Below are 20,641 nucleotides of genomic sequence, written 5' to 3'. Positions count from 1 at the left end.
AGCTTTTTACCTAAGGTCTTAAATTTGGCTTCCAGAACATCACGCCCACACTTTTCTATGTCATTGGTACCCACATTACCAAGACAGCTGATTCCTCCCTAGGTGAAGCGTGAGGTCTGCCACCTTTGCACCAGGCAGGCATGTGACCAGACGAGCCTCGTGTCCATCAGCCACCCAGCTATCTACATGCCTAATGATCAAATCACCAACTACAACAACTGGCCTATCCCTTCCCACCTGCACAGATGTTCTTGGAGACATATCCTTGGTGCGAGAGGATAGTTCTTCCCCTGGTGGGCAGGTCCTGACTACAGGATTACTTTCTACTTCACCAGGGTGATGCTGTCCTTTTAGGAGACCTCCCCCCTCTAAGGCAGCACAGGGGCATCCCTGTTGGTCTCCTGTATGCACCTCTTCATCTCCCTCAGCTCCTCCAATTCTGCTACTCTAGCATCATAAGAATGGAGAGCTAGGAGCTATTTGCATCGGGCACACACATATAACTCTCACCAACTGGAAGATAAACATGTGACACAGTGCAAAAGACTCGCTGCTGGACTGCTATCTGCATCTTAGTGTTACTGAGTTGTTTAATAATTTAAAACTTGCTAAGGTAGTAGGGATATTAGACTAATATAAAAGAGCCTTTCCCTATCATCAAGCCGATCAATCCATAGACTGGTGGGTTGTGTCCATCTACCAGCAGGTGGAGATAGAGAGCAATCTTTTGCCTCCCTATATGTGGTCATGTGCTGCCGGAAATTCCCCAGTATGTTCTCTATCTCAGCAGGTGTGTGGTCACACAGCAGCAGCTCTGGCTAGGTCTCCAAGCCTAATTGTTTAGGTTTTGTTGAGTACCTGGGGTTGAGGGCTCTTCGTCAGCAAGTGCAAACCTGGTGGTGCCAGGTCCCTCCTTTTCTCCCCCCTCCCGCTGGCTCCATTAAACAAAAAAAAAAAAAATTTTTAAACGTTCAAAAAGGACGTCCATTTGCAGCTGCTCACTGGAACAAGTCGTCGCTGCTTGGAGCAAGAAGCAGGTAGTTTTTACCTTTTACTAGCGGGCAGGGGGTTCCCCGAATGGTCTCCACGTGGCTATGGCCTCGGATGGCAAGGGCGCGAAAAGACGCTCCCCGGAACGCGTTTGCGCGCCTAGCGGGGAAGCGGGGGGATCGAAGGTAGAGTCGCCCTTTTTGGGCGCCCTTTCGGAACCGGGAGAGTTCACCGGTTTTTCCTCCGGCGCGGCGGCCTTTCCCGCCTTAGGCGCCCATCCCCCGCTGGCCGCCCTCCCAGTCGTGACCGGCCACGCGGCTCGGTCGGCTTCTTCTTGGGCCACCCTCGAGATGGGAGACGTTAACAGCTTGGTCGCCCTTGAATCGGGCGACAGTAAGTCGGCGAAATTAAAACGCCCTTCTTCCCGCGCGGCTCCTTCTCGGAGTTTTGCGCCTGACGCCATTTTGGACGCGCAACATGCCTCTCCCCCACTACTGGGAGTGCAGATGGAGGGCGCCTTTAGGGCCGCGGCACAGGCTGCAGAAATGCACAGACGGGGGGGGGGGGGGTTCCTCCCCTGAGTTCATTTTGCTGCTGCATCAAGCCTTTCTTATGCAGAACACTGCCCCTGCCCACCCCTCTGATCGGGGTGATGAGGCCTCTATGCTTAAGCGCCCTCAGGTGGATCTTCCACCCTCGGGGGACTCGGTCTCCTCTGATGTGGATGACGGCAGCGTGTCTGAGTTCTCCCAGAGATCCTTAGCGGAATCGATAGAAGAGACTGATCCTCGCTCGGATGGAGCGGACGACCCCTCTGCAGCGCGGCTTTTTCGCTCAGAGGATTTGCCCAACCTGCTTGTGCAGGCCATAAGCATTTTGAAGATTGCCTCTCCGGAGGAAGGCTCTCTCTCAGCCTGTACTGGCTCCGCCATTATGCTGGGAACGAAGCGCCCGCCTAGAACCTTCCACGTTCATGAAGCCATGCAGACCTTAATTTCAGTGCAATGGGATGCCCCTGAGGCGAGCCTGAAAGTAGCCAGGGCTATGTCCCGTCTGTACCCCTTTCCTGAGGGGGAGCGGGAAGCCTTTGTCTGGCCCACGGTAGATTCCTTAATCACTGCCGTGACTAAGAAAACGGCGCTGCCGGTGGAAGGTGGCACTGCCCTGAAGGACGCCCAAGACAGGAGAATGGAGGCGGCCTTAAAGTCGTCCTTTGAGGCGGCCGCGCTGAGTTTGCAAGCCTCGGTTTGTGGCTCCTACGTGGCTAGGGCGTGCCTGACTGTTTTGCAGCGGGCTTCCCCCTCGGACCCTTCCTGGAGAGCGGAATGGCCTACCCTGGAGTCGGGTTTGGCCTACTTGGCAGACTTGCTGTATGATGTTTTGAGAGCCTCGGCCTAAGGGCATGGCTCAGACAGTCTCTGCGTGGCGGTGGCTCTGGCTTAAGCACTGGTCTGCTGACCATGCCTCTAAATCTTGCCTAGCCAAGTTGCCTTTTAAAGGCAAGCTGCTCTTTGGGGACGAGCTGGACAAGATCGTGACGGAGCTCGGCACGTCCAAGGGCAAGAAGTTGCCGGAGGTCAGGACGCGGGCCGGCAGTGCCCATCCTGGTTCCTCTAAGGGCCGATTCCAGGAAGCCCGTCGGTATCGCCCGGGCAAGTCGGCCTCCTCTGCTTCCGCTTCCTTCAAACGGAACTTCTCCCCCAAGCAGCATTCCTTTCGTAGGGACCGCCGTCCCGGAGGTTCGTCCTCCGGCCCGCCCCCAGGGTCGCGTACCCAATGACGGGGACCTGGTCCATGGCCCGGTGCAGATAGGAGGAATGTAGTCCTCGTTTCTGGGCGAGTGGACCAGGGTAACTTCAGACGCTTGGGTTCTGGAAGTCATCAGAGACGGTTACAAGCTAGAGTTCTGCCGACCCCTAAGAGACGGGTTTGTAAACTCTCCTTGCAAGTCTCAGGTCAAAGCAGCTGCCGTGCAGCAGACTTTGAGCAACCTGATCCGCCTGGCAAGTAGATCAGCTTGGCAAGGGGCGCTACTCCATTTACTTTGTGGTGCCAAAGAAAGAAGGATCTGCTCGGCCTATTCTTGACCTCAAGGGAGTCAATCAGGCCTTGAAAGTTCGGCACTTCCGGATGGAGACCCTCCGCTCCGTAATAGCTGCGGTGAAAAAGGGAGAATTCCTGGCCTCCCTGGACATCAAAGAAGCTTACCTACATATTCCCATCTGACCACCTCATCAGCGCTTTCTGCGCTTTGCAGTGCTGGGCTGACACTTCCAGTTCAGAGCCCTCCCGTTCGGGTTGGCTACGGCTCCGCAGACCTTCTCCAAAGTAATGGTGGTCATCGCGGCCTTCCTCCGCAGGGAGGGAGTGCAAGTCCATCCCTATCTGGACGACTGGCTGATCCGAGCCCCTTCCTATGCGGGGTGCGGGAGAGCTACAGACAGGGTCATTGCTCTTCTGAGCTCCCTGGAATGGATCATCAACTGGGAGAAAAGCCAGCTGCGCCCGACTCAGTCCCTGGAGTATCTGGGAGTTCGATTCGACACCCAAGTGGGCAGAGTGTTCCTGCCGGACAACCGGAGCGTCAAGCTTCAGACCCAGGTGGGCCAGTTCCTAGCCTCCTCTACTCTTCGGACTTGGGACTATGTGCAGCTGTTGGGCTCCCTGACGGCCACGATGGAGGTAGTGCCCTGGGCCAGGGCTCATATGAGACCACTACAGCACTCTCTTCTGCGGCGGTGGACTCCAGTCTCGGAGGATTACGCCGTACGCCTTTCTTTGGATCCAGCGGCGCGAAAGACGCTGAGCTGGTGGCTGAGGCCAAGCAAGCTGTTCGCAGGAATGCCTCTTACGACCCCGGAGTGGGTTGTCGTCACGACGGACGCCTGCTTGACGGGCTGGGGAGCCCACTGCCTGGGACGGACAGCGCAGGGGCTCTGGTCTCCTGCAGAGACGAAATGGTCCATCAACCTCCTGGAGCTCCGAGCCATTCGGTTGGTGCTTCTAGAGTTTCTCCCGGTACTGGTGCTGAGGCCTGTACGGGTCCTGTCGGACAATGCCACGGCAGTGGCCTATGTCAATCGCCAGGGAGGTACCAGGAGCACCCCTCTAGCCAAGGAGGCCATGAAGCTAAGCCTGTAGGCGGAAGCGAATCTGGAACAGCTGTCGGCGGCCCACATTGCGGGAGTCATGAATGTCAAGGCGGACTTTCTCAGTCGCCATACCTTGGATCCCGGAGAGTGGCAACTGTCTGCTCGGGCGTTCTTGGACATCACGAAACGCTGGGGCCGGCCGAGCCTGGATCTGATGGCGTCCTCGGCCAATTGCCAAGTGCCGCGTTTTTTCAGCAGAGGACGGAACCCTCGATCTCTGGGAGTCGATGCTCTTCTACAGCAGTGGCCGGCACAGGAGCTTCTCTGTGTTCTCGCCCTGGCCCGTTTCATCTATCATTCAACAATACTGGCCAAAAAACACCTTTTTTGCAATCCTTATATGAAGAGACTCCAAAATGAAAACTACATATTCTGATAGAAGGAAATCTGCTCTTTCTAATGGTGCTAAAAGAAAGAATATTGAAAATGTCCCACTGGAGATCAAGGGCATCAAAGATAGCCCAAAATGGGCAAAAATGCTTTTTATACCAACTTAGAACGCTTATAATTTTTCAACCACTTGAAGGAAAGTGCTGCAAATTGGAAGGCCTCATTACAGCCGTGCATTTAGTACACTTACCAAACATCAACCTGAAAGGCCAACTAGTTTAGAAACTACAGCAGCCTCAGCATCGCTGTAAATTGATTTTTGCCGTTTTTTGGCAAAGTTTGAGCCTAAACTATTCACAAAGTAAGAGGACTAGGAACATGGGGTTTTGCCAGTTCATTAAGCCCTAAAAGTAGTGCAGGTTCTCCACATATCCCCTTGTACTACTAAAACTTCCAGTTTTACAGCTTCTGGAAGTTGTCCCAAAATGTCATTTTTGCTCAGGCGACATTTTGTAACCCTTTACTTGAGGTCCGCTAGAACCTCCAATTTTTAGTCTTTTAAACTAAAATTTTGCACAGCTTAGTTTTTTTATCATAAAGAAACCATGTACCAAATTTCATCAAAATCTGAGATGGTGAGGTGGGGATCCCTGGTCCACTTGACACGGAATGACTCTTGTTCTTGGGTATTAGGTCTTTCCTATTATGATTGATGGAGTTCTTTTCTGATACTGTTTTTTTTTTTTTAATTCAGCTGTAAGCTGTTGTGATCTGGTGAAGCTTGGCAGTATATCAAATTTTAATGATAAATGATTTGAGAGAGAGGGTGAAGGCTGGGGAGATGGTTTGAGAGAGAGAGACTGGGTGAAGGCTGGGAGGTTATGTGCAAACAAGACTGGATGACATCTGGGGGGGGGGGGGTATGTGTGAGCGAGAGACTGGGTGAAGTCGAGAGGGGGGAGGTATGTCATACCCACTCAGACTTCCTTCACTACAAATTCATGCTATTCCTCCCTTTTCCTTGCAAAACAGGACTATTACACCCAATTGACCAATTCTCTCAGCTCCAACCCTCGTCGACTCTTCGCCACCCTTAACTCCCTCCTGAAAGTGCCCCCTGCTCCCACTCCCCCCTCACTCTCTCCTCAATCACTGGCTGATTACTTCCGCGACAAGGTGCAAAAAATCAACCTTGAGTTCACTACCAAGCCACCACCTCCTCTTCACCCTTTAACCCTCTCCCTCAACCAACCAACCCAGGCCTCTTTCTCCTCCTTTCCTGACATCACCGAGGAGGAAACCACCCGCCTTCTTTCCTCCTCGAAATGCACCACCTGTTCCTCTGATCCCATCCCTACCAACTTACTCAACACCATCTCTCATACCGTCACCCCCTCCATCTGTCACATCCTTAACCTCTCTCTACTGCAACCGTCCCTGACACCTTCAAGCACGCCGTAGTCACACCTCTCCTCAAGAAACCATCACTTGACCCTACCTGTCCCTCCAACTACCGCCCCATCGCCCTCCTACCCTTCCTCTCCAAAATACTTGAGCATGCCGTTCACAGCCGCTGTCTTGATTTTCTCTCCTCTCATGCCATCCTCGACCCACTTCAATCCGGCTTTCGCCCTCTTCACTCGACAGAAACAGAACTCTCTAGAGTCTGTAATGACCTGCTCCTGGCCAAATCCAGATGCCACTACTCCATCCTCATCCTCCTCGATCTATCCGCCGCTTTTGACACTGTCAATCATGATTTACTTCTTGCCACACTGTCCTCGTTTTGGTTCCGGGGCTCTGTCCTCTCCTGGTTCTCCTGCTATCTCTCCCACCGCACCTTCAGAGTGCACTCTCATGGATCTTCATCCACCCCCGTCCCGCTATCTGTTGGAGTTCCCCAGGGATCTGTCCTTGGTCCCCTTCTCTTTTCAATCTACACCTCTTCCCTAGGCTCTCTGATCTCATCTCATGGTTTTCAGTATCATCTTTATGCTGACGACACCCAGCTTTATCTATCCATACCTGACATCACCGCGGAGACCCCAGACCAAGGTATCGGCCTGCTTATCCGACATTGCTGCCTGGATGTCCAACCGCCACCTGAAGCTGAACATGTCCAAGACTGAGCTCATCGTCTTTCCACCTAAACCCACTTCTCCTCTTCCCCCACTCTCTATCTCAGTTGATAACACCCTCATCCTCCCCGTCTCATCTGCCCGCAACCTCGGAGTCATCTTCGACTCCTCCCTCTCCTTCTCAGTGCATATCCAGCAGACTGCCAAGACCTGTCGCTTCTTCCTCTTTAACATCAGCAAAATTTGCCCTTTCCTTTCTGAGCACACCACCCGAACTCTCGTCCACGCTCTCATTACCTCTCGCCTTGACTACTGCAACCTACTCCTCACTGGCCTCCCACTTAGCCATCTATCCCCCCTTCAATCCGTTCAGAACTCTGCCGCACGTCTTATATTCCGCCAGAACCGATATACTCATATCACCCCTCTCCTCAGGTCACTTCACTGGCTTCCGATCAGATACCGTATACAGTTCAAGCTTCTCCTCCTTACCTACAAATGCATTCAGTCTGCTGCTCCTCACTATCCTCATCTCCCCCTACGTTCCCGCCCGTAACCTCCGCTCGCAGGACAAATCCCTCCTCTCAATACCCTTCTCCACCACCGCCAACTCCAGGCTCCGCTCATTCTGCCTCGCCTCACCCTATGCCTGGAACAAACTTCCTGAACCCCTACGCCAAGCCCCCTCCCTACCCATCTTCAAATCTTTGCTCAAAGCTCACCTCTTCAATGCTGCCTTTGGCACCTAACCTTTTGGAAATCTAGACTGCCCCACTTTGTCTGTACACTTGTCTTTTAGATTGTAAGCTCGTTGAGCAGGGACTGTCCTTCTATGTTAAATTGTACAGCACTGCGTAACCCTAGTAGCGCTTTAGAAATGTTAAGTAGTAGTAGTATGTGCAAGCGAGTAACTAGGTGAAGGCTGACTGAAGCAGTAGGAGTGAGAAAGAGACGTGGGGTCCAAGGCAATGGTGATACATAAAACAATGAAGCAATTATCTCTTTGCTTCACCTGTCAAGGGGGTGGTATCACACAGATGACAGCATGCTTTGGGAAGGGAAACTACTGGCTTCTACCTGTGATTTGCAGAACCACCTTAAGGGACTGATTTACTAAAGTTTCTTTGTCCGCAGGCACAAAATAGGAAAAGAACCTTAGTTTCTAAAAGAGCTACTGCTGATCTAGGAGGGCATTTTCCACCACCACTTAGATTGTGAGCTCTTTGAGCAGGGACTGTCTTTTTATGTATGATGTACAGCGCTGCATATGCCTTGTAGTGCTATAGAAGTGATAAGTAGTAGTAGTAGTTCACAGAGAACAATTTTGGAGAGGTGAGGAAGGAGAAGCAAGAGAAGTCTCTGCTGCTGGCTCCTAAGTTTTGGGGCTGGCTCCTAGATTTTTATGAAAATTTGTCATGGCCCAAGGTACAGGCTTAGTGGAGAGTGATGTGACTTGCTTAGTCACAAGGAGCATTAGTGAGAGAAGCTAGATTTAAGTATTGGCTTCCCTGAGTTTCAATTCACCTCTCTAACTGCTAGGTTGCAAATTTAACTTCCAGCTTGTGATTGTTGTTATGGTGGGTACTGTATCTGTGCCAGAGGTATGGATTTGTTTTTTGTTTTTTTTGTTTTTTTAATATTGGTGTCTAACACATTGGCATGGTATGGTATATTTTTGACTGGTAGCCTGGGACAGAGTTAAAGAAGTTCAAAATGTATGATTTTATAACAAAAATGGTAGTTAATATTACCATTTGCTTGGAATGGTTTCTGGAACGTTCTTGATTACCATCTTCTCCTGAAATATTGTACTGTACATTTGGGGGAGGGGAGGAGGGTAGCGAAGGTATTGATGTTTTTAAATATAACTAAAGAAAGTAGCACAAAATTCTCCTGTTTTCAGATCCGTGCCTTCCAGCATAGCTTCAGCTCCAATGATTGCTCACGAAATGTATACATCAAAAAGAATGGCTTCACACTGCATCGCAACCCCATTGCCCAGAGCACTGATGGTGCTAGGACCAAGATTGGCTTCAGTGAAGGTCGTCATGCCTGGGAGGTCTGGTGGGAAGGTCCATTGGGTACTGTGGCAGTCATAGGAATTGCCACTAAACGAGCCTCAATGCAGTGCCAGGGCTATGTGGCACTGCTGGGCAGTGATGACCAAAGCTGGGGCTGGAATCTAGTGGACAATAATCTGCTACATAATGGAGAGGTCAATGGCAGTTTCCCTCAGTGTAACAATGCTCCAAAATATCAGGTGAGAGAGGGAATGAAAGTTTCTTGGCTTTTTTAACCACATATGTTTTTATCTTTACCTTCTCAGCATGATGATGATATACTGGAGATGACTCAGCAATCTGCTATATAACATTCAGTGACTACACCTAGTGTTTGACAGTATATTGCTCTGTGCATCTTAATGGATCTGGGTGTGAGCCAAGAAGTGGAGAGGGAATGCTGAGATTTTTATTTTTATTTACTGCTCTAGGATGGTCTGCAGTGTCTCTAGCACAGAAGGAGCAGGAGGTAAGTTGCAAAAACAGCAACAGCTATCCACACTGAAGAGAAGGCTCGTTAGCCAGTTTATTCACTGCTTGCGGAATGCAGGGGCCCTTTTGGTTATGTATCCCCTGAGTTAAAATGATGAGAGAGAGAGGGAGCCATGTTGGTATTTTTATTAGGATCAGTGGCATTCCTACGGGGGCTGACACCCGGGGCGGATCGCCGATGCGCCCCGACCCCCGGGTGCAGCGCCCCCCCCCCCCCCCCCGGAAAGAGTGCGACCCCCCCCCCCCCGGTTCACGCCGCTGGGGGGGGGGGGGTGCCGTGCGCCTGCCGGCTCTTCGTTTTCATGCTCCCTCTGCCCAGGAACAAGAAGTAACCTGTTCCGGGGCAGAGGGAGCATGAAAACGAAGAGCCGACAGGCGCGCGGCACCCCCCCCCCCCCCCCCCAGCGGTGTGCACCCGGGGCGGACCACCCCCCCCCCTTGGTACGCCACTGATTAGGATTTATACCACCTTTTTCAAGAAATTCACTCAAGGTGGTATATAGCCTTACTACCTTTATGATAAATGAGAGAGGAGGAGTCCTTTAGAGAAATACTTCTCAACCATCCTGGAGACACACCTAGCCAGTTAGATTTTCAGGACTGCCACAATGAATGAACAGTAAGAAGCAGAAGTGTCCCCCAATCAACAAAGTAGGGCAAAACAAACAAAAAGAAGGGGGTAGACCAATGTGGTTCCAACAAGGGGTGTTTATTAACAGTTAAGTCAACTTTGTGCAACAACAATGACTCTACTCAGTCCTGCATTTCAGCACCACATGCACCTGCTTCTGGAGTCTAATTTCTGTAAAATGGCACAACATATATACAATGTAAATAATAATTTAAAAAAAGGGACAAGTTAGTAAATGAACTGATGAATAAATAAGTGGAGAAATAGGCTGTTACATCCATAACAAATAATAATATTAAAAGCATACATTGAAATGGACAAATATTAATAATAACCAATAACTTTACAAGTTAAAAGATAAAATGTAAATTTAAAAATGAATCTCCTAAATAGTGACTCCACAGAAGGACTCCTATCTAAATGAATAATAGCTATAAATAGGATAAGAGAAAAAAAATTAACATACCAATCGGAATTGATGAGTTACAATTGATAAAACATCCAAATATCTAACAAAACAACATCTATTACTAAAAACAGTAGTTAATGATAAGAATTACATGGTAGAGTTTATAATGGACAGTTATAAAATATGCAGCACAGATAAATGTTACAAAACTAGATTATTTTTTTTAATTTCCATTTACTATTTTTACTAAGCACTGTTTCTTTACTATTACTTTGTTTGTATGTCAAGACATTACTGTGCTGTCATTATATCTTTATTTTGCATTTAGCAGTAAGACGTCATAACACCATCATCTGACAGTTATTTATTGGCACATCTCTTAATAGTGTAATTTATTCTGTACATTCTTTTCCATATCATCATGCTGATCAATCCATAGACTGGTGGGTTGTGTCCATCTACCAGCAGGTGGCGATAGAGAGCAATCCTTTTGCCTCCCTATATGTGGTCATGTGCTGCCGGAAACTCCTCAGTATGTTCTCTATCTCAGCAAGTGGTGGTCACACACAGCAGCAGCTCTGGCTAGGTCTCCAAGCCTAATTTTTAGGTTTTGTTGAGTACCTGGGGTTGAGGGCTCTTCTTGAGCAAGTGCAAACCTGGTGGCGCCAGGTCCCTCCTTTTCTCCCCCCTCCCGCTGGCTCCGTTAAAAAAAAAAAAAAATTTTGGACGTCCTTAAGGGCGTTTATTTCGACGTTTATTTAAACGTTTATTGCAGCTACTCACTGGGACACCAGTTCGTTACAGCTCGGAGCGAGAAGCAGGTAATTTTTACCTTTTTATAGTGGGCAGGGGGTTCCCCGATCGATCTCCACGTGGCCTTTGGCTTCGGAGGGAAAGGGCGCGAAGAATCGCTCCCCGGACCGCGTGTGCGCTTCTAGCGGGGATGCGGGGGTCTTAAAGTCTGATTCGCCCTTGTTGGGTGTCAGTTTGGAGGCCGGTCAGTGTCCCGGGTCTTCCTCCGGTGCGGCGGTTTTTCCCGCCATAAACGCCCATCCCCCGCTGCTCGCCTCCGCCATCTTGGCCGGCCACTCTGCTCGGACGGCTTCTTCTTGGGGCCGCCCTTGAGCTGGGAGACGTTAATGCCATGGCCGCCCTTGATTTGGGCGACGGCAAAAAAGCGGCTAAAGTTAAGCGCCGTTCTTCCCGCGCGGCTCCTTCGCGGAGTGTCGCGCCGGATGCCATCTTGGATGCACAGCATGTTTCTCCCCCGCTCTTGCGAGCGCCGGTTGAGGGTGCGTCTAGGGCTGTGGCCCAGGCTGCTGAAGTGCACAGTCTGGGGGGTTTCTCCCCCAAGTTTATTTTGCTGCTGCATCAGGCCTTCCTTATGCAAAACGCTGCCCCTTCTCCCTTGTCCGATAAAGGGGTTGAGGCCCCCGGAAGTAAACGCCCTCGGGTGGATTCCCAGGCCTTAGAGGACTTTGTCTCCTCTGATGTAGATGAGGGCAGCGTATCTGAGTTCTCCCAACGGTCCTTTGGGGATTCCTTGGAGGAAACGGATTCCCGCTCGGATGGAGCGGATGACCCCTCTGCAGCGCGGATCTTTCGCTCAGAGGATCTGCCCAATCTGTTAGTGCAGGCCATGAGCATTTTGAAGATTTCCTCTCCAGAGGACGTCTCTCCCTCAGCCCCTGTTGGCTCCACCATTATGCTGGGGACGAAGCGCCCGCCTAGAACCTTCCACGTGCATGATGCCATGCACACCTTAATTTCGGCTCAATGGGATGTCCCGGAAGCGAGCCTCAAAGTGGCTAGGGCTATGTCCTGCCTCTATCCTTTGCCTGAAAGTGAACAGGCGGCCTTTCTTTGGCCTACCGTGGATTCTTTAATCACTGCGGTGACTAAGAAAACGGCGTTGCCGGTGGAAGGTGGCACGGCCCTAAAGGATGCCCAAGACAGAAGATTGGAGGCGGCCTTAAGGTCGTCCTTCGAGGCGGCTGCCTTAAGTTTGCGGCTCCTATGTGGCCAGGGCGTGCCTGACGATTGTGCAGCGGGCTTCCCCCTCGGATCCTTCCTTGAGGGCTGATTGGCCGGCCCTGGAATCGGGCTTGGCTTATTTGGCTGACTTACTGTATGATGTCTTGAGAGCCTCGGCTAAAGGTATGGCTCAGACAGTCTCTGCGCGGCGGTGGCTTTGGCTGAAACATTGGTCTGCTGACCACGCCTCTAAGTCCCGCCTGGCTAAGTTGCCTTTTAAAGGCAAGCTGCTCTTTGGGGTCGAGCTGGACAAAATTGTGACCGATCTCGGCACGTCTAAGGGCAAGAGGTTACCAGAGGTCAGGGCTCGGGCCAGTGCTCGCCCCGGTAACTCCAAAGGACGGTTTCAGAAAGCCCGTCGGTACCACCCGGGCAAGTCGGGCTCCTCTGCCCCCTCTTCCTTCAAAATGAACTTCTCCCCCAAGCAGCATTCCTTTTGCAGAGACCACCGTCCCGGAAGTGCGCCCTCCGGTCCTCCCCCAGGGTCTCGTACCCAATGACGGGGTCCTGGTCCATGGCCTAGTGCAGATTGGAGGACGCCTGTCCTCGTTTCTGGGCGAGTGGACCAGGGTAACTTCAGACGCTTGGGTGCTGGAAGTCATCAGAGACGGCTACAAGCTAGAGTTCTGCCGACCCTTAAGAGACGGGTTTGTACTCTCTCCCTGCAAGTCTCCGGTCAAAGCTGTGGCAGTGCAGCAGACCTTGGACAATCTCATCCGCCTGGGTGCGGTCGTTCCGGTGCCAGAAAATCAGCTTGGCAAGGGACGTTACTCCATTTACTTTGTGGTACCAAAGAAAGGAGGTTCTGTACGGCCTATCCTCGACCTCAAAGGGGTCAATCGGGCCTTGAAAGTTCGGCACTTTCGCATGGAGACTCTCCGCTCTGTTATAGCGGCAGTGAAGGCAGGGGAGTTCCTGGCATCCTTGGACATCAAGGAAGCATACTTGCATATTCCCATCTGGCCTTCTCATCAACGCTTTCTGCGTTTTGCAGTCCTGGGCCGACACTTCCAGTTCAGAGCCCTCCCGTTCGGGTTGGCTACTGCTCCACGGACCTTCTCCAAAGTAATGGTGGTCATCGCGGCCTTCCTGCGAAAGGAAGGAGTACAAGTCCATCCTTATCTGGACGACTGGTTGATCCGAGCCCCCTCTTATGCAGAGTGCGGCAAAGCTGTGGACCGGGTGATTGCTCTTTTGAGCTCCCTGGGGTGGATCATCAACTGGGAGAAAAGCCAGCTGCGCCCGACTCAGTCCCTGGAGTATCTGGGAGTTCGATTCGACACCCAAGTGGGCAGAGTGTTCCTGCCGGACAATCGGATTGTCAAACTTCAGGCTCAGGTGGACCAGTTCCTAGTAGCCTCTCCGCTTCGGGCTTGGGACTACGTGCAGCTGTTGGGCTTTATGACGGCCACGATGGAAGTAGTGCCCTGGGCCAGGGCTCATATGAGGCCACTACATCATTCTCTGCTGCAGCGCTGGACTCCGGTGTCGGAGGATTATGCTGTGCGCCTTCCCTTGGACCCAGCAGTGCGCAAGGCGCTGAGCTGGTGGCTGAAGACAGACAAGTTGTCTGCAGGGATGCCTCTTGTGACCACGGAGTGGATTGTCGTCACGACGGACGCCTCTTTGACGGGCTGGGGAGCCCACTGCTTGGGAAGGACAGCGCAGGGGCTCTGGTCTCCTGCAGAGGCAAAGTGGTCTATCAAACTCCTGGAACTCAGAGCCATTCGGTTGGTGCTTTTGGAGTTCCTCCCGGTACTGGCGTTGAAGCCAGTATGGGTCCTGTCGGACAATGCCACGGCTGTGGCCTATGTCAACCGCCAGGGAGGTACCAAGAGCGCCCCTCTAGCCAAGGAAGCCATGGATCTATGCCAGTGGGCGGAAAGCGAACCTGGAACAGCTGTCAGCGGCCCACATTGCCGGAGTCATGAATGTCAAGGCGGACTTTCTCAGTCGCCATACCTTGGATCCCAGAGAGTGGCAGTTCTCGGCTCAGGCGTTCTTGGACATCACGAAGCGCTGGGGCCAGCCGAGCCTAGATCTGATGGCGTCATCGGCCAATTGCCAAGTGCCGCGCTTTTTCAGCAGAGGACGGGACCCTCGATCTCTGGGAGTAGATGCTCTTCTCCAACAGTGGCCGACACAGGAGCTTCTCTATGTGTTCCCGCCCTGGCCCATGTTGGGCAGGGTACTAGACCGGGTGGCAAAGCATCCGGGCCGGATAATCCTGGTGGGTCCGGACTGGCCCAGACGTTCCTGGTATGCGGACTTGATCAGGCTCTCAGTGGACGGCCCTCTGCGGCTGCCAGTGGAGCAGGGCCTGTTGCATCAGGGTCCCGTGGTGATGGAGGATCCCTCCCCCTTTGGTCTTATGGCCTGGCTATTGAGCGGCAGCGTCTGAGGAAGAAGGGTTTCTCAGACAAGGTCATCGCCACTATGCTGAGAGCGAGGAAGCGCTCTACTTCTACTGCTTACGCCAGGGTTTGGCATACCTTTGCAGCGTGGTGTGAAGCAGGCTCACTTTCTCCCTTCACTGCTCCAATTTCTTCAGTGCTGGCGTTCCTGCAAGAAGGTCTGGAGAAAGGCCTGTCGCTCAGTTCCCTTAAAGTCCAGGTAGCGGCTCTGGCTTGCTTCAGGGGCCGCCTGAAGGGTGCTTCCCTGGCTTCGCAGCCAGATGTGGTACGTTTTCTCAAGGGAGTTAATCACCTGCGCCCTCCTTTGCACTCAGTGGTGCCTGCGTGGAATCTCAACCTGGTGCTAAGAGCCTTGCAGAAGCTGCCTTTTGAACCCTTGTCGAGGGCATCTCTGAAAGACCTGACGTTGAAAGCAGTCTTTTTGGTGGCTATCACTTCAGCCAGAAGAGTTTCCGAGCTCCAGGCACTCTGATGTCGAGAGCCTTTTCTGCAGTTCACTGAGGCAGGAGTGACTATTCGCACAGTGCCTTCCTTCCTGCCCAAGATTGTTTCTCGCTTCCATGTGAATCAGCAGCTCTGTCTCCCTTCCTTTCGTAGGGAGGACTACCCAGAGGAATACTCTGCGCTCAAATATCTGGATGTGAGACGAGTCATCATCAGATACTTGGAAGTGACCAATGATTTCCGGAAATCGGATCATCTGTTTGTCCTGTTTGCAGGTCCTCGTAAGGGTCTGCAGGCTGCTAAGCCTACAGTGGCAAGATGTGTCAAGGAAGCCATTGCAGCGGCTTATGTGGCCGCGGGGAAGGTGCCGCCTATTCAGCTGAAGGCTCACTCCACTAGAGCTCAGGCGGCCTCGATGGCAGAGGCCGGGTCCGTCTCCTTGGAAGAGATATGCAAGGCGGCAACTTGGGCATCGGCCCATACCTTCTCCAGGCATTACCGCTTGACTGTGGCTGCTCGGGCGGAGGCCCGGTTTGGAGCTTCAGTGTTGCGGTCAGGGATTTCTATGTCCCGCCCTGGGTGAGTACTGCTTCGGTACATCCCACCAGTCTATGGATTGATCAGCATGATGATATGGAAGGTAAAATTATGTATCATACCTGATAATTTTCTTTCCATTAATCATAGCTGATCAATCCATAGCCCCTCCCAGATATCTGTACTGTTTATATTCTGGTTGCATTTCAGGTTCAAGTTTAGTCTTCAGTTCCTGTTCAGGAGGACTTCGTGTTCAAGTTTTTTCAATGGATTCTTCAAGAGTTGAGACGAGTTTGTGTTACAGTGAGCTGCTGCATTCCTCTCCCCTCCGTTTTACGGGGCTGGATTGAGACATAAATTCTGCCGGCGCTCCCTCCCGCTTCTTGCGGCTGTAGGGCAGCTTTGTACCCCTCCCGCTTCGGCGGTGTTAGGGTCAGTCAGCTCCTCCCGCGGTTGCGGTTGCAGGATAAGCCAGATCCCCCCGCATCGGCGGGGGTGGTGTCCCTCCCCCGCTCCACGGGGATGAGCTGGACGGATTCCCCTCCCCCACTTGTGTGGGGATGAGCTGGGTTAATTCCCCTCCCCCGTTTCGGCGGTGGTGAGCTGGGCAGAGTGTCCCTTTGTGGGTGTAATTCTCTAAGTGCTGAGTCCTGCGGATGGAGCTTGGATATCGACATACTGAGGAGTTTCCGGCAGCACATGACCACATATAGGGAGGCAAAAGGATTGCTCTCTATCTCCACCTGCTGGTAGATGGACACAACCCACCAGTCTATGGATTGATCAGCTATGATTAATGGAAAGAAAATTATCAGGTATGATACATAATTTTACCTTCACTTATCTTTTTTCATTTTTGCTTTGGTTTTCTTTAAATGTTCTCTTCCAATGGAGCCTTAATCCTGAACACAGCACAGTATGGTGCCCTGTGCAGCAAATATTCCAGGGAATGTCTTAAAATACAAAATAAACATTTTTGATCCAAGCAATCACTTGACAGTTTATGTATTTGCCTTTTTGCCTCACTCATCCTGAACTCTCCATGGTGATCCAGCACTGTTTTGGGGAGTTTTCAAACTGTTTGTATCAGGCCAAAATCTACAGGTACTTTTTTTTATTTTTGGTGGGCTATGCTCTAGTTCTTAAAGCAAAATTATGCTGGTGTCAAGCATTTGCAGTTACTTATCATTAGTCATATATACCATTAGCATTCCTAGTATTGCTGACGCCATTAGTAAATTGCATCATTTTCTAAGGATGACTGCACCATTTGTTCTCTTTCTTTTCTTATACTTTTTCACAATGGGGTCCTTTTGCTAAGCTGTGGTAAAAGGTGCCCTGCGGTAGCATTGGCACGTGGATTTGCCATGCGCCAAGGCCCCTTTTACCGCAATGGGTAAAAAATCCCAAAAAAGGAATTGGCCAAGCGGTAAGTAAACAGTTGCCACACAGCCATTTCCGGGGTGCCCTTACCACCACCCATTGAGGCAGTAAGGGCTCCCACGCTAACCTGGCAGTAAAAATAAGAAACAATTTCCAAGCCCACCGTAAATGGCGTATGCTGAGGGTAGAACTACTGCCAGTGGTAGTTCTGATTTGCCGCACGACAACCCTTTAATAAAAGGGCCCCTATATCTTTTCTGGTCATTTTCATCGTCACTACTTCACGTTCTCTAGTTGAGTACTTACCCCCCCCCCCCCCCCCCCCCATTTTGAATGGGCTGTGTTGGCATTGCCATGCAGCAGCCACTAGCACAGCTTAGTAAATGGGGGGGGGGTTAGTTTTTTATTTTCATTTGCTATTTTTACTATCTAATATTGTAACAGTACGTTTTTATCTGTGTTGCATCTTTTATTCCTCTTGCCATTATAATTTCTACCGTGTTCTCTCCTCTCATCATTAACTACTGATGTTTTTAGTAATAGATGCTGTTTTGTTGGATTTTTGGATGTTTTGTTTTATTAACTGTAACTAATTACTTCCAATTGGTATGTTAATTTTTTTTCTCTTTCTTATCCTATTTATAGCTATTCATATAGAGCCTCTTTTTATCAAGCCGTGCAGTAATGCCAGGTAAGCCCATTCATAGTGAATGAGTTTTGTTGGGATTCCCACACCTTGGACCACTAGGGCAGCTTGATTAAAAGAGGCCCTTAGATATACTAGTCTTTGTGTGGAGCCACTATTTAGGAGATCCATTTAGAATTTTTTACTTGAATTTCATAAAGTTATTGGTTATTATTAATATTTATCTGTTTCAACATGTTTTTAGTGTTTTTTTAATGGATATAATAGCCTATTTATCAGTTTATTATTCATCAGCTCATTTACTTGTTAACTTTTATTTTTTTAATCATTTACATTGCATGTGTTCTATTTTACAGAAATTATTTGACTCCTGAAGCAGGCGCATGTGGCACTGAAACACAAGACTGCATCGAGTCGTTGTTTCACAAAATGAATTAACTTTCGGTAAACACCCCATGTTGGAACCACATTGGTCTACCGTAGGGGTTCTCAGCCTGGTCCTCAGAACCAAGAAAGGGGTAGACCAGGGACACATCTAGCCAGTCAGGTTTTCAAGATACCCACAATGAATATGCATGAGAGAAGATGTGCGAAGCAAGGGGGTATGCATGCAATTTTATCTCATGCATATTCATTGTGGATATCCTGAAAACCTAACTGGCTAGATGTGTCCTGAGGACTGGGTTGAGAAACCCTGGTCTACCCCTTTCTTGGTGTTTGTTTTACCCTGCCACAATGAATATGCATGAAACAGATTTACTTCAAAATAGGTCTCTAGTATTTGCAAACTTCTCATGCATATTCATTATGGTAACTTAAACTGGCTACGTATGCCTCCAAGAAAGGGCTGGCAGCACTGTTTTAGGAGAGATGTGAATTCATATAATTCATTTGTTAAGAGAAGAATTTCAAGCACAATCCATTTGTAGGCCTGAATATTTGTTTTTTTAGGGCTCACGGAGCAATATACTGGCTTACTTCATATGGTCATGGTTGAGGTTAGTATTGGGAGTATTGAGACCTTAGAGTTTATTTTCCTCCCACTTTTGATTGCATACCCAGACTAGCCAAACCCTCCAAGCTGCAGCACTGACTTCAGCTGTGGATTTATTTGAATACATTTTGATCTTTTACATTTGAATAGCTTCAACTAATCTTTGCATTAATAAAGTTTATACAACACTTAAAATATTTTATTAAAACATTTTTTATTTTGCTACTGTTGTAAATATTTGATGAATTACAATAGTAGCAACAAAACAAAAATGAAACCAAATTAAAGCATTTACATTTACTAACCTACATTTTTTCCCAAAAGCATGTCTGATGAATAAGGCCTTCAGTTTTTCCTAAATGTTAAATTGTTTTCAGGCCATATTTCAGCTGTCAGTTTTATCCAAAACTTCCATACAGTAGCTTTTATCTTGGAAATGACAGGGGAAAACCTAGCAAAATCTTGATGTTTGCTTTTGACGATTAAGAGGGTCCAGTAGCACATTGTAATCAGCTGGTGGGCTTTCTGTGTCTGAGAGAGCCCATTGTCTATTCATTGTCATTGCATTTTCTTTAACTGATCATTTTTCTTTCTTCCATTTCATAGATAGGAGAAAGGATTCGAGTCATCCTTGACATGGAGGACAAAACTTTGGCCTTCGAGCGAGGCTATGAGTTCCTCGGAGTGGCATTCCGTGGGCTTCCAAAAGCCTGCCTGTACCCAGCTGTGTCAGCTGTATATGGTAACACAGAAGTGACTTTGATTTACCTCGGAAAGCCATTGGATGGATGAACCCGCCATGAGCATCAATCAAACTGTTGATTTTCTAAAGAACAAATATGCATGTGGGGGAGGGGGCAGCATGATGTGGGAGAGAGAAAATGGCCAGAAATATTACAGAAAACACAGTTGTGGGAAATAAGGGGTTAAGGATATCCTGGAACTGTTTTTCCTTCTGTGAGGCCAGTATAGTAATACATATTAGAGGTGATGGCCGACATTGGTCCATGACTGTTTACATGGTGAGAAAGGTGGTACGCATGTGTACTTGGAGGGAGAGAATTTCCAGACTTTCTCTCAATAAGAGTATAAGGGAATAGTAGATAAGTTTTAGGGGCACAGGTCTGATGGCACTGTGTAAGACCATTTTGTTTATCCCTCCCTTCCAGCTTTTTGGCTGGCACAACTGCTGGAGGAGTATATTCCAGTCCCAGCTTTATTTAATGTTTTTAAGACACTGGAGTTCAGTCTGTGTGGACCAGACTTCTCCTATGCAGCAAAAGGAAAATCCCAAATGGCAACAAGACAAATTCCCTGGTTAGTAGAGAAAGTTCATGAATCCCTTGTACAGCAGATACTTCAGCAATCCCCAGGGGTGCAAGGATCTGAGCGGAAACTTTAGGGAAGAAGTTGCTGCTACCAAAACTATTCAGTTGATCCAGCTCATTGTCTAGTGTGTGATGGGAAAGCACCTGCAGCAACAGACAGAGGAGCTGTTCCACACTCTTTCTTGTGCTGTGGTATAGAGAGATGAGTGGGGCTGTGTGCAGTGACCCAACCATGGAAAGGCAGCAGGGGCTGGTCCAGAACCATAATCTATGGTGGTAATGAAAGATCCTAGCACTTTGCCTTGTTTAGCTACAAAGAAAAAATGACAAACAATTGAAGGCTTAAGCAGCCAATATTGAAGTTCTAATATAGAAAGATATAGAGCTTCATATAATGTGTACATTTAAATTATGTATAAAGATCTTCCATGCTTTTGTTATACTGAGCAGGGCATTTTCAATTTTCTAACAAGTATGTTAGATTTTCCTGTAGATTTGTCTTCAGTACTCAAAAAGTATTAACATTGTAGTTTTTAGACATTTTTATGTTCAGTTAATTATGCATTGGATTATGTATATTAATACACATACTACGTTTTAGAAACTTGGAATGCTGAAATTTAGCAATGAATTGTAGGAAAGTGATTGGATATTTTAAATTTCCCTATCATCAAGCCGATCAGTCCATAGACTGGTGGGTTGTGTCCATCTACCAGCAG

General features: G+C 49.3%; 1 protein-coding gene across 1 annotated transcript in view; it reads left to right on the top strand.

Moving 5' to 3' along the window:
• FBXO45 (F-box protein 45) overlaps positions 1-20,592 on the top strand; it is a 62,857-nt gene extending 42,265 nt beyond the window's left edge. The window contains exons 2-3 of the mRNA XM_030215720.1: positions 8,454-8,810; positions 19,201-20,592. Of these exons, the coding sequence (XP_030071580.1) occupies positions 8,454-8,810; positions 19,201-19,386 (543 nt within the window). The 3' untranslated portion in view covers positions 19,387-20,592. The remainder of the gene's footprint in view (positions 1-8,453; positions 8,811-19,200) is intronic.
• The last annotated feature ends 49 nt before the right edge of the window (positions 20,593-20,641 follow it).

The sequence above is a fragment of the Microcaecilia unicolor genome, chromosome 10 (assembly GCF_901765095.1).
Source record: "Microcaecilia unicolor chromosome 10, aMicUni1.1, whole genome shotgun sequence".
NCBI classification, from domain to species: domain Eukaryota; kingdom Metazoa; phylum Chordata; class Amphibia; order Gymnophiona; family Siphonopidae; genus Microcaecilia; species Microcaecilia unicolor.
Note: the sequence above shows the minus strand (reverse complement) of the source record. Positions and strands in the feature narration are given on the sequence as shown.